We start from the raw sequence: 13726 nt of genomic DNA on the forward strand, positions 1-13726 counted from the left end.
AGGATGTAATTATTTATTGTGGCTAAGAGTCCTACATTTGAAGAGAAGCTCAGGGGCATCTGAAAGGATTTAACACACGGGTGGGGGGGGGGGAGGGCGCTGAGGGATACAGTCCATTTGAATTATCTGGCTCTGGAGGGGACCCTGTCCTCTCTGAAAAGCAGAATGGCCACAGCCATTCAATGTTCCATCTCCGGAAGGCACAGGCGTGCCATAAACAGAAGCAGGCCGGATCCAGCCTTCTCAAGAGAGGAACTAGGAATTTTTCATTATTCAACTGGTCACCTTCACACTGGATGCAAACATCCCAACAGCCCAGCCACTTGCATAACGCCCACCCCAGGGTGATGGGCAAATTCATACCTTGCCTGCGAACCTTGGAAGACTAAAGAGTAGCCCCTCGATGAAAGCAGAGACTGGATTATTCTGCATGATGGTTTTCAAACCTGGCTGCATGTATGAATCAACTGGGGAGCTTTTTAAAACCTCTGGTGTCCACCTCCTGCCCTCAGATGGCAACTCAGTCAAACTACAGTGGAGTCCAGGCATGTGGGTTTTTAAAGCTCTCGGGTAGTGCAAAAGCACAGAGACGTTTGAGAACCACTGATACAGCCCAAAGGTTGAGAGCAGGGGGTTTGAAGTCGGAAGACTCAGGCTCAAGATAAATGCTGCCATTTGCTACTTGTGTGGCCTTGGATAAGCCACTCTTCCTTCCTCCCGAATCTTGCTTCCTGCTGCACGGTGGTGTTGTAGGCATTGAACCAGGTAACGAATGTCAAATGCCTGCAGTGGTAAAGGCTCAATGTGAGCTTCAGTAATCACTATCAAGGTCTGCATTTGGGGACAGGCTAGAAAGAATGCCTGAAGTTAGGGCTGGTGGTTACACCCAGATATGCTGACATTAGTGACATTCAGGGGTCCAGGCACTGAGTGGTGCTTTGCATCCAAGTTTGCGGTCTCCAGTGCAAACAAGATTCCATTATAATTTCCTGCAACACGAAGCCCTTAGGAAGCATTACTGAAAGTGAAAGGCCCATTCTCTTTTATGAATATGGTTCTGGAAATCAGGCTCTATCAAAACAGTCACAGCTTCATTGGAGGAGCGGTTACACACTCCATTTCATTAATCCTATTAGCAGCTCCGAAATACATGCTGAGCTCTCACCGCCAGGGGAGGAAGACTCCTTGGACCAAACGGTCTACCAGGGGGATGCTGAGTGAGCAATTCTCTGAGCCCCCCAGCCCTCCCCAGAGCTGGGAGCACAAATCCCTGCCGTCAGGGCTGAGGGGAGCCACATAATGCCAGGAAATAAACCTACTGCTGCATCCAGGGAGGTTGGGCTGGGGGGGCTTCCTCAGATCCTTTCTCCTGCTTGGGCGGTCTCTTTTTCTGGGGGTGGTGGGAGGGGGCAGGTTGTGATTAAAGGGGAATCTGAGATTAACACAACTTATCTTTAATTCAAACAAAAACAAGAGGCACCCGGGCTGGCGCCTGACAGTGCCCTGGAGAGATGGAGCTGACGGAGGGAAGGCTGGAGGGACGGGCTGGAACAGCCTGCCTTCAGCTTACCTTTGAGGGTGACAAGGGTGTCTTTCCTCATCAGGCTTGCCCTGGATGCTTAAAGACCTGCCCGTCTGCTGCTGCAATACAGAGGAGAGAAACTGGCCTAGCCTTGACATTATATACTTCCAAAAAACCAGGGTCATTGGGGGGTTTGCAAACTATGGGTTTAGCCCATTTTAGGGGTATGAGGCATGGTGGATGGTGGCTGGGGGAGTATTATCACTGTCTTCCTTAAAAACCCCAAGAAGATTTCTTATACAGTGTAGGTACCACACACAAGCCAACCTACCAGGAACAGAATTTTAATGAACTGCAGCAGCCTTATTCTTTCCGGTCTCCTTTAGTTGTGTTTCTGTGCAGCTGTTGAACAGCTGTGGAATCCCAGTCCTGAGGTGGATGATACACTTTAATGCTGGATAATATTATTCTTGGAGGTTGAGGTAGGGAGGAAAAAGTAGACGAGCTGCATTCAGTGAGCACTTCTTAAATTCTAGACACCTGGCTAGCACTTTGCATAAATATGACTTCTAATTCTCTCCAAACCTCGTATGTGGAGTTAGAGCACTTATCTGAGGTCCTAGCTACAAGTGGCTAAGCTGGGATGCAAACCCAAGTGCACCTGACTGTCGAAGTTTATTTGGTTGAGTCATTTTACACCAGCAAACTAGTAAATCCTAAGAACCCTGACAATGTCTGTTGCTGGTGGGCAGGTAAGATGCAGTGAAAGAAGGCAGAAGTTGGTCCCTAAATAAGGCCACAGCTCTCATTCCTGTGAGCTCATGCCACTTTTCACAATAAGGGGTGGAATCTATTTTCTTCTCCTTGAAGCTGGGCAGACTTTTGGCTTGTTTTGACCAATAGAATGTGGCAGAAGTAGCATTCTGGGTACTCTGAGTTCAGGCCTTAAGTGAACTGGTGGCTTCTGCTTCTTCCCTTGGGAAGCCAGCCACCATACTGTAAAAAAAAATCTCAGGTTAGATCACTAAATGAAAGTCCATGTGGAGAGAAGAGCCACATGGAGGCACATGTGACTATAGCTTTTTTTTGGACCTCCCAGCCCAGCCCAGCCCAGCCCAGCTGCTGGATAAATGCAGTCGAGTAAGCGACCCAGCTGATGTCAGCCAAAGAAACACCCCACTGAGCCCAGTCAACCAACAGAATCATGAAAGATAACAAATCACTGTTTGAAGTCACTACATTTGGGAGTGTTTTTATCCAACAATAAATCACTAAGGAAGGAAAAATTAGGCATGGCGTCTACATTACTGCAGTGATAGCAAATCCCTCTGGTTTTCTCCTCACACCCCGCGCTCCGTTGTTAGCGTTGAGTGCTGGGTGTCTGTGGCCAAAATGAAGTGCCACTCAGACTACTGAATATTTGGAGAGTCTAAGGAGGCACAGGTCAAAATACTTAGAAAAAGCAAAGCAGGAAACCACATATTTTAAAGAGAGCCCTGCACATGGTCCCAGAAATATACCGTGAGAGACAGAAGCAAATGCACATTTGTCACATGATGGGGGGGGGGGCATGCGAGCTACTGAATCTGCCTTTTTCTAAAAGAGGCCAAACTGAAAAGAGGGGAATCGACAACCCAACAGCAAAATGAGCAAAAGACAGGAAGAGGCAAATCACGGAAGTGCACCCCCAAAGCACTGACAAAGGCAGGAAAAGATGTTCCAAGTCACCAGCAGTCAAGGAAATAAAAATTAAGTAATAATAAACTACTATTTACCTTACTAAAAACACAGCTAACACCTAGTGCTAGAGAGGATACGGTGAAGAGGGCACACTCCTAAGTGGCTATGGAAATGTGAATGGTTTTACCTTTTGAAATGCACTTAGCAACACCTGTTAAAAAACATGCCAAGTGTGTGAGGATCTGTGTTCAGGAATGTCTGTGACAGCATTGCCCATAAAGGCAAAAACTCAAATGAAGTGAATGTTAATTGATAAGGGAATGACTGGATCAATTACAGTCCATCTATATCAGGAATCGTTTGTAAAATATTCGAAGGAATAAATTAAAGTTATCACAAACCCATTAGAGGAGTTTCTCATGAGTTATGCTGAGAAAGTATGATCTGTAAAAAGCAATATATCAAATAGGATCCCATTTTTTAAAGTGGTGAAGCTTGTATTTGAATATATGTTTATATCTCTCCCTAAGTGTATATGTGAATACATGTGCATGGAGAAAAAATATGAAAGGATGCATACAAAGTCATCAGCTTGCATTATTTGGGAAAAGATAGAGGGGTAATATGTGGAAAAAAGAAGTGAAGGAGGTAGCCAAATTAAAAGGAAAATAAATTTTTTTAACGTTTATTTTCGAGAGAGAGACAGAACATGAGCATGGGAAGGGCAAAGGGAGAGGGAGACAGAATCCAAAAGCAAGCTCCAGGCTCTGAGCTGTCAGCACAGAGCTCCAGGCAGGGCTTGGACCCACAAACTGTGAGATCATGACCTGAGCCAAAGTCAGACACTGAACTGACTGAGCCACCCAGGTGCCCCAAAAGGAAAAGAATTTTAAAAAACGATATGATAGGGGAAACTGGGTGGCTATTTATTGAACTACACTTCAATAAAAAAAATTATTCCTTTCGCTCTGCATTCATTCTATGCAGAAGAAACGCCATTGCCAGCAGTGAGCCCTCACTCCTATAAGGTGCAGGTCGGACCCAAGCCCTGTAGCCTCTCTCCTCCAGCATGGCTTCCAAACAGGAAAAACTCCCCCAAACTGAGTGGCTTCCAGTGAGACGCCGCCCCCCCCCCCCCCATCATCTCCAGGCTAGACTCTCTTAGGACCGGGAAAGCGCACTTGTGTGAGCATTAGTGCGCCGACAGGCAGAAGCAGCATTATACAGGCAGTCACCTGGCAGGTGACAACCCCACCCGCCCCCTCCCCCGCAGCACACGCACGAGGTCTTTAGTCTACACCCTCCTCCCCAGCCCCCACCCCAGCTTTATCTCCCCACTTTGCCTCCCATGCCCACTTGTTCCCTCAGAAACCCGGTTCCCAAAGCCTCAAGATCCCTCCTATGAGCCCTTGGGGGCTGCAACCTAGAAGGCAAGCACCAGTGAGAAGGGTCAAACCCAGAAGGCAGAGTTTAACTGCTGACCATACAGTCCCCAAGCAACCAAACACCACCCTTCTACGGCTTTCTCTGGCAGCCAGTCCATCCTCAACAAAAGGACACACTCCCTCATGGCCACAGACTCGGGTGCTTCTAGTCCACTAAGACAGAAAGTATAAAGTGGAATAAGAGGTTTCCAAAGCCAAGGGCAGGGGGTAAGGGGCTAAAGAGGAGTGAGTGCTTCGTAGATGTGCGGTCCCCTTGGGGATGATAAAAATGTTCTGGAACAAGATAGAGGGATGGTTGCACAACATTGGGAATGTGCTTACTGCCACTCAGTTGTACATATTAAAATGGTTAAAATGGAAATTTTATGTTATGTGAAATTTCCCACAGCCAGAAAAAACAAGGAGGCAGAGGCCTGGTGGGGCCTCAGATTACCCTTTCTGGCTTCTTCGCTGCTGGTATTCATGGCTGTAGCATTCGGCCAGCTCTCAAATGGCTGCTCCTCAAGCCCACCTAAAGGAATGAGGAAGAAAAGAAGCGTGAGGACACACTAGCCTTCTCTGTAGGAGCACCAAGAAATGAGGGAGCAAACTTGGTCACCTGGGGAATGACCAGACTCCCTGGCAGATCAGGAAAGATTTGATAACAAAGGTTGATTGGGCACCTATCACATGCTGGGTACCGTTCTAGATGCTGGGGCAAAAAAGAACCTGCTTTTTCATAACCACGCACATAATTCACAAATTATAAATGTATTACTCTCTTTGACCAGTTCAAGGGTACTTGGAGTCAAATACACAAAGTTAACAGGCAAATCCCAGAGACAACCTTGAAGTCCACTTCCTCGCCCTCACCTCCATTAGGAAGCCCAAATGTAAACAGGACACAGCCTTCTGGAGTCCCCTGGTGTGGAATGTAGGGAGAAATCATCAGCTGCTTTTAACCATGTGATGTGGTCAGTTACGACCTTGGCTTAACTAAGTATTCTGGTTTTCTCTTTGGGATGAATCTCATTTTAGAAATTGCTCTGTTGGCAGCTCCTCTGGAAAACAGTGGGGAGGTTCCTCAAAAAATTAACAATAGAACTCCCCTATGTCCCAGCAATAGCACTGCTAGGAATTTACCCAAGGGATACAGGAGTGCTGATGCATAGGGGCACATGTCCCCCAATGTTCATAGTGGCACTCTCAACAATAGCCAAAACATGGAAAGAGCCTAAGTGTCCATCAATGGACGAATGGATCAAGAAGATGTGGTTTATCTGTATGATGGAATACTACATGGCAATGAGAAAGAATGAAATCTGGCCATGTGTAGCAACATGGATGGACCTTGAGGGTGTTATGCTGAGCGAAATAAATCAGGCAGAGAAGGATAGATACCATATGTTTGCACGTATAGGAGGATTAGAAGGAACTTAACGGAGGACCATGGGGGAGAAGAAGGGGGGAAATGGTGGGGGAGAGGGAGAGAAGCAAACCATGAGAGACTCTTGAATGCTGAGAACAAACTGAGGACTCATGGGTGTGGGGGGGAGGGGGGAGATGGGCATGGAGGGGAGCACTTGTGGGGATGAGCACTGGGTGTTATACGGAAACCAACTTGACAATAAACTATTTGTAAAAAAAAAAAAAGAAAAAAAAAAAGAAAATGCTTGGCACAGTAGCCAGTACATAGTGAAAATTTAAAAACTGTTAGTTACTATTATTATTATTATTTACATTCATATATACTAGCTGTGCCACCTTATATGTCACTTAAAATCTTAAAAAAAAAAAAAAAAGAAATTGCTCTGTTGGGGGGCCTGGGTTGCTCAGTCGGTTAAGTGTTGGACTTCGGCTCGGGTCACGATCTCACAGTTCGTGAGTTTGAGCCCCATATCAGGCCTTCTGCTGTCAGCACAGAGCCCGCTTCAGATCCTCTGTCCCCCTCTCTCTCTGCCCCTTCCCCACTTACACATGCATAAACACATGTGTGTGTGTGCACGTGCGAATGTGTGCACATGTGCTTTCTCTATCGCTTTCAAAATAAATAAATACATACATACATAAATAATAAAATAAAAAGAAATTGCTCTGTTGATTTTCAGGGCGCCTGGGTGGCTCAGTTGGTTAAGTATTCAACTCTTATTACAGTTCAGGTCACGATCTTGTGGTTACTGAGGTTGAGCCCTGAGTTGGGCTCTGTGCTGACAGCCTGGAGCCTGTTTAGGATTTTCTCTCTCTCCCTCTCTCTCTCTGCGCCCCTCATCTTGCACTCACATGTGTGCTCTCTCCCTCTCAAAATAAAAAAATAAATATAACAAAAAGAAATTGCGTTGTTGACTTTATGTATTAGACTCTGCAGACACTGCCTTGGTCAAGGACAGTGATGTTTGTATTTGTTTGCTAGTAGCGATTGGGTATAAACCTGGTTCACATCCTGGTCCCCACCAGGAATGTGGTCAATCAGCAAATATTATTAGGCCCACAGTGAGCCAAAATTGTGTGCAGCTCCAGGCACCAGGGGATCCAGCAGTGAACAAGACAGATGGGTGAAATGGGTGGCTGGACAATAAACACAAGGTAAGAAAACAAAGGGACAAAATCATTGTAGGTTCAGAAAATCTGAAGATCAAATGCAGTATGTGGTAGAGCATGGTTGGGGCAGCTGCTCAAAAAGGGCCTTGTCTGACCACTGCAGTCAAAGAAACTGACACAGAGGTCTGGGCTGGGATCAGGAAAGAATCTGGATGGAGAATGAGCTTGCCACGCGTAAGGGCTCATGGTGGGCAAGGGGGAACGTGGCAGAGAGGGAGACGGGATCCACAGGGATATGGTTGCAGATAGGGAAACAGGGAGGCTGATGGACTAGATCCGAGGGACTGAGAGGGGCTCCTAATGACTCCTACGTTTGGGAGTTGAGCAACTGGGCAGGCTGTGACACCAGGGAGCAGATCTGAGGGCAAAGCTTACGTCCAGGAGAGTCTATTATATATATGAAACCACATCAAAGCAACTACAAGACAATCTACTTGTGCAAAATTGTTTCTTGCATTTGTTTAGAAATTTGCAGCTTACAAAGCAGTCTCCCCATATCTTCTTTGACCCTGAGTAGAACAGTCTGTGGTAGAATGGGACCCCATTTTCCAGAGGAGAACACTGAGACACAAAATGATTAGCCCAGGGTTGCCAGCCTATCAGGGAAGCTGGGGGCTCAAGATATTCGGAAGCCTCTTTGCTGTGCCCCACAGCTCACAGGCTTCCAACAATGCTCAAGGGAGGGTTCCAAACACGCAATCCAATGGCCTGGCCCTGGACAAGCATGGGAGATGATCCTGTGGTCCCGAATATCAACCTCCTCCACGCAGACCACCTCTTTCCCTCTCCTGACTATGACACTGGCAGTGGACCAGGCGCACGCTGACATTTTTGTGTGCCTTCATCCTGTTCATTCTCCTGTCTTTCTGGCCAACACAGAATCCACTCACACACTCCCTGCAGCTGCCGGTGCATTCGCTGCCAGCTCCCAGCCCTCTGGGTATTCTTCCAGTTGCGATATCATTTCCTCTCAGGCTAAAGGTCAGGGGAAATCCTGATGGTATGAAAATCGCTGGCCAGTGCAGGAATGTGGCATGTGTGGAGTGAAGAAGAGGCTGAAGCCAAAGGTCTGACTAGCTTAGTCTTTACTGTGTAACTGCAGATAAGACCTTGGATGTTTGTATTTTTTGTCTGTCAAATGGGCTGTTTGTTTTGAAGACCAAATGAGGTAATGGGTTTGTTTAGGCACTAACTCATTCAACAAATATTTATCCGACACCTGCTACACGCCAGATGCTGTTTCTGCTGCTCAGGATATAACACAGAACAAACTCTACCCTGACCTCATGGAAATTATATTCTGACGGACGGTAGGGAAGAAAACAATAAACAAATAGGCAACTGAATATTTAAGTCAGTTGCCGATAAGCACTACAAAGAAAATAAATGAGGGTGAAGGGAACAGCAAGCATTAGGGATGAGGCGTTGCTGTTTCATGTGAGGTAGAAAAACAGAAGCCTGAAGAAAGTGAGGGAGAGAGTCTACAGATAATCTGGGGAAGAACATTCCAAAGTGAAAAAGCAAAAGGTACAAAGGCCCTGGGGTGGAAGTGTGCTTGGAGGCAGGGAGGCGGGATGATTTGTGAGGGATAGAGTAGTAGGCAAAGAGGCCAGTGGGCAGTCAAAGGCCAGGAGAGACTGTTATTCAGCTCTCAGCAGGCAGAGGAGGGTGGGGGTCAAGGACTTCTGATCTATTGGCCTCCTGGCGCTTAGAGCTTAATAGGAGCAAAAGCTCTGGAGTTGAGGGGAGAGCGGGTGTCCCCCCCCAGTAGATAGCGGGGGAGGGGGGAAAAATCAGTGTTTCCTAAATGCCAGTTATAGAGCTGACCATGTGCTAAAAACAGTGCTAAATGCATTTCTTGTACTGTGTTTTGTAATTCTAGCCTCAAAAAGACACAATGACAAAAGGGCCATAAACATCCCCATTTTACCGATGAGGAAACAAGGCTCCAAGAGGTGAAGTGACTTGCCTGTCTTGAGGGTACAGAGATGGTTAGCAATGGTGATAGCTGGAGGTAGGCCCTCTCTGATCCCCAAATGTGCTTCTTCCTCTCAGCCTCAAGACCAGAAAGAACAAGTGGGGTGTCTGGGAGAAGCTGGGGAGGGTCCCAAGGGACCCACGGCATTTTCCAGGAGGCCTATGAGAGCTGGAAGCCCTGGGCAGTTAAGAACACAAATCCCCACTCTGTCATCCTTACCAGCGAGGACTAGAGACTGTCTTTTTTTCTCAGAAGGGCAGCGAATCTCATGCTTCCAGTACAGCTGAGCCTGGGACCCACCTGAAGTTAATGTGGTTTGGCCACTCCCCCGATGAAACCTGTCCTGAGGCTCCCACTGTCCTTGGGATGAGTCCTAACTCCTGAAAGGACTGCCTGGCCCCTCTGCCAGGCTCTGTCCGCCTCCTCCACCTGGTGCCTTGAGGCTGCTACTACTTCCGCCTCTCCCACCCAGCCACCCCAAGCTACTACAGCACCTTGATTTCTATGTTCTTCAGCCACACCCACCTCTTCACCTGGCCAAATCCAGCCGGTGCTTCAAGTGTCAGCAGGGACACTGCTTCTTCTGGGACACTGCCCCACTGCTTCTCCCAAGTTTCAGGCACTCTGCTCTGTGCAATCACAGTGCCTGGGCTGATTCACGTCCCTTACCACAAGGTATCAGCATCTCCTGTCCATTCAGCTGATCCCTCAGTTTGGTTTCTAGTTTTTAGCAAGCATCTCGATGAAAGGGATCTTGTCCTGTCCAACAATGAACACCCAGCACTGTGCCTGGCACATAGCGGACACTCAATAAAATATGAGATGGATGGATGGATAAGTCAGGTAGGCAGTGCTTAAAAAGAGAACTCAATCATTTCTAACTCAGCCTAACTGATGGGGAAATTTGTCTTCGTCAACTTTTACGAGGAGAGGAAAGCAGGTATTCTCGGAACAATGGTTCTCAACCTTCAGTGCAATTTTGGATCACCTGGGAGACTTTGTAGAAAAATACTGATGCCTGGGTCCCACCAGCAGAGTTTTTCTTATTTAATCAGTCTGGGCCTGGGCTGGGCCTTGCGATTTTCAAAGCCTCCTCAGATGATTCTAAGATACAACCAAAGTTGAGAGTCACTACTCAGAGGACCTGTAAGAGGCAGTCTTATCTCATGATATTTCCTTACAACCAAACTCTTACTTCCCAAGCTTACCGGTAACAAAAGATGTGGGGTTGGAAACAGACATCAAACACTAAAAAAGTCATTTCTCACATCTAAATCAATAAGAAATGTTGCTCTCTTTCAGTAAGAGCTAGCAAATGAGGAAGACAGGTGTGACTGTGGTTGGAATTGCAGCCATGGGCACCGCAGAACCAGGAAAAGAAATAGAGCCTGACACAGACAAAGATTGTGGACAATGGGGGAGGGAGCACTCAGGGTGTGGGGATATAGTCTTCCTTGGGTGTAACTGCAAGACAAAAAATATTTGAAAAAAATACGTATAAATGCCCATATTTGATCTTTGGTTAATTACCTCTTTAGTGAGAGGATATGCAAAGACCTTGTAGATTTCATTAGTCACAGGGGCTTATTCAAACGTCTCCTTTGCATAAGAAACCCAGGCTTACAGCTGGTCTCTGGGAAAGAATGCCCTCCAGGCCTTGAAAAGAGAGCTGCAGGCCTGTTCACGCTCTCACTGAAACACAGCAGAGGTCAACGGCCCATGATGCATGGGGCCAGGCTGAAATGTTTCTATCCAGCATTTGCAATTCAATCCCACAGTTTCCTTTATGGAACAATTCACTAAATTCAGAGTTGTTCTTTTTTCTAATTCACCATATAATTCACCTCCCAAGTTCAATTAAGAAGCAATCTGTTAGCAACTTTGGGAGCAAGTTGCTTTTCTTTGGAAAAGCCCAATTTTCTTCCGCTCCCAACAGAAAGTAGCTTAATTATATGCATCATATGAGACATTGATGTATACACAACACTCCTCCACCGTAATTAATGAAATATTAACTGTATACATCCAAAGACATCTAGGCAGAAAGAGATGGGCTTTTCCAAAGCCCAAGAGGACAGTCTTGTTCCATAGTTCAGTATTGCTCTATTGGATATATGCTCATGCATAGTGACTGTGAATATTCATTAGCATGCTAATCATAAACAAAACTTTATATTAATCATTCCTTCGATCCCTCATTTGTAGAGCCTAACATTTTTTAGTCCTTGGTTTTCTTAAACACAAGAATAACTACCATTTTTAAAGTGTTGATTATTTGCAGGTACACACATACATTTACCTATTCAAGCCTCAAGCCAAACTTCTGAGGTGGCTCTCATTCCCATCTTACACACAGGGTGACTGCGGCTTAGAGCAGGTAAGGTATCACTGGAGAGACACAGCCATTGAGAAGAGTGATTGAGATTCTTTCCAGATGGTCGGGTGTCAAATCCTTTAGTACATATCGCATTTACACACTAAAGTAACCTGGCCTGGAATACCTCTGCCGCTCTGCATTTATCACTTTGAATATACCTGTATTTACAGCTCGGACCCTCTAGAGGTAAACCTATCATGCATCTGTGTTGCTTTATTCTAATTAAAAAAAAAATCTTCAACACAAGATCCTAAAAATCACTTCATTACTAGTCCATTCATTCAATAAACATTGGTTGAGTGCCTGCTTTGGGCAGCACTGTGCTGGGTTCCTGAAGACATGGCACACAGGACCCACCTTCAGGGTGCCTTCATGGCTCTCGTGTAGAGGATGAAAATCAATAATAAACGATGAGATCATTGCATGGCGGGATTAAGCACTTTGAAGAAATTACAACAGGTTTATGAAAGAACAGTAGGGGGTGGGAGCCCAGGGGAGGCTTCTCTGAGCAGATGGCATTTGGCCTGAGACCCTAAATGATGAAAAGGGGATATTCATCTGGGGACAGTATTCTAGCAAAAAAAAAAAAAAAAAAAAAAAGGCAAAACAAAACAAGACAAAACAAAAAGCAAAAGGAAGCAAACAAACAAAAACCCAGCAAGTGAAAACGTCCTGGGGAAGGAAAGTGAGTCTCGCGTGGCCACAGCTGGGCTAAGGGCACACGGTGGGCGCTGGCGCCTGAGGAACGCACAGCCAGCCTGTGTGGGGCTTGGGAGTCTTATCCTCACAACCATGTCTTAAGCAGTCTTAATTTGCCATGCCCTTTGGTCATATGTAATATGCACAGCAATCCCATGAATAAGTAATATTATTCCTCTTTTACAGAAGAGAAAACGGAGGGTCATGAGTAAGTTGTTGGAGGTCACCCAGCTGGTAAGTGACTGAATTTGCATTCCAAGTCTGGCCTGTCTGAGTGCAGCATCCATTTTCCTAACCCTTGCCCTCTACCCCACACCTGTGCCTGGGCGGTATCAGTGAGCATCTCAGGCAAGGCCGACGGATAAAATATCTGCACACCTCACCTTCCTCAGTGCAAGAAACACCTGCTCAGCTGAGGTTTTAATTATTCATGGGGGGGGGAAGGAGGCCAAGCCCCCTTAACAGGCTGATTTAGGAATGAACTAGTCAACTGCTATGGTAATCAATGTGTAATCCTAAGCAACTCAGTGCCAAGTAAACCTTCTATCTATGCCAAACTTCAAATGCTACAGAAGGGAAAGGGAAAATGAGTTAGAAGATCCCTGCCAGCATTTGTTAATGAAATGATTTAATATCAGCAAGTGTATAATGAAAAGGGAGTTCTTTCTTATACACTGCTGGTACAGGAGGAATATAAATTGGCAACATTTTATGAGGCAATTTAACAAGATGTATCAAAATAGGCAGTAAGATGACTTTGACCCAATAACATGACTTCTAGATATTGGCACTAGGGAACTGATTGGCCGTAAAGACAAAGACTATTTATCTCAACATTTTTATAATAAAGACTGTAATAACCACACCTCCCAATAGGGGGGTAGTAAAATGAAATAGTATATAATGGAACACTATGTAACCTCATAAAGTATTTTAGAAGACAATTTACTAACTGGAGAAAATGGCCATATTGTAAGTCAAAAAACAGATAAGAAAATATGTATGATCCCATCTTTTTTGAAAAAGCAGATACAAAAAAGATGGGGGGAAAATCCAGGGTGGAAATATCCACAATACCCATTGTGATGATCTCTGGTTGGCAATTTTGGGGTGAACTTTATTTTCTTATATACTTTTTGGTAATTTCCAATTTGTGTTCAACAGATCACATTTACAATCAAGAAATAAAGGATTTCCAAAGAAAAGACCAAAACACTACCGCACATACTTGCCTATGAACACGTGCTCTGCACTTTGTAATGCACACCTATAGACACACGTACACACATATGCGCGCACACAGGCAAAACCTTTCTCTACTGGGAATGCATGAAACACAGCTGTGTTTATGCAGATGGAAAAGTTGTGGTCCCATCATTTTTTTCTGTTCTGACTGTGGAAAGAAAAAGTAATGAGTCCACACCTTGGCAAGATGGAAGGCAGGAAAC

General features: G+C 45.6%; 1 protein-coding gene across 1 annotated transcript in view; it reads right to left on the minus strand.

Annotated features, from left to right (window-relative positions):
• TLL2 (tolloid like 2) overlaps positions 1–13726 on the minus strand; it is a 114983-nt gene that overhangs the window by 58260 nt on the left and 42997 nt on the right. The window contains exon 3 of the mRNA XM_039230278.1: positions 5081–5158. Within this exon, the coding sequence (XP_039086209.1) occupies positions 5081–5158 (78 nt within the window). The remainder of the gene's footprint in view (positions 1–5080; positions 5159–13726) is intronic.

This window comes from Hyaena hyaena, unplaced genomic scaffold (assembly GCF_003009895.1).
Source record: "Hyaena hyaena isolate Hyena2069 unplaced genomic scaffold, ASM300989v1 scaffold_44, whole genome shotgun sequence".
Taxonomy (NCBI): domain Eukaryota; kingdom Metazoa; phylum Chordata; class Mammalia; order Carnivora; family Hyaenidae; genus Hyaena; species Hyaena hyaena.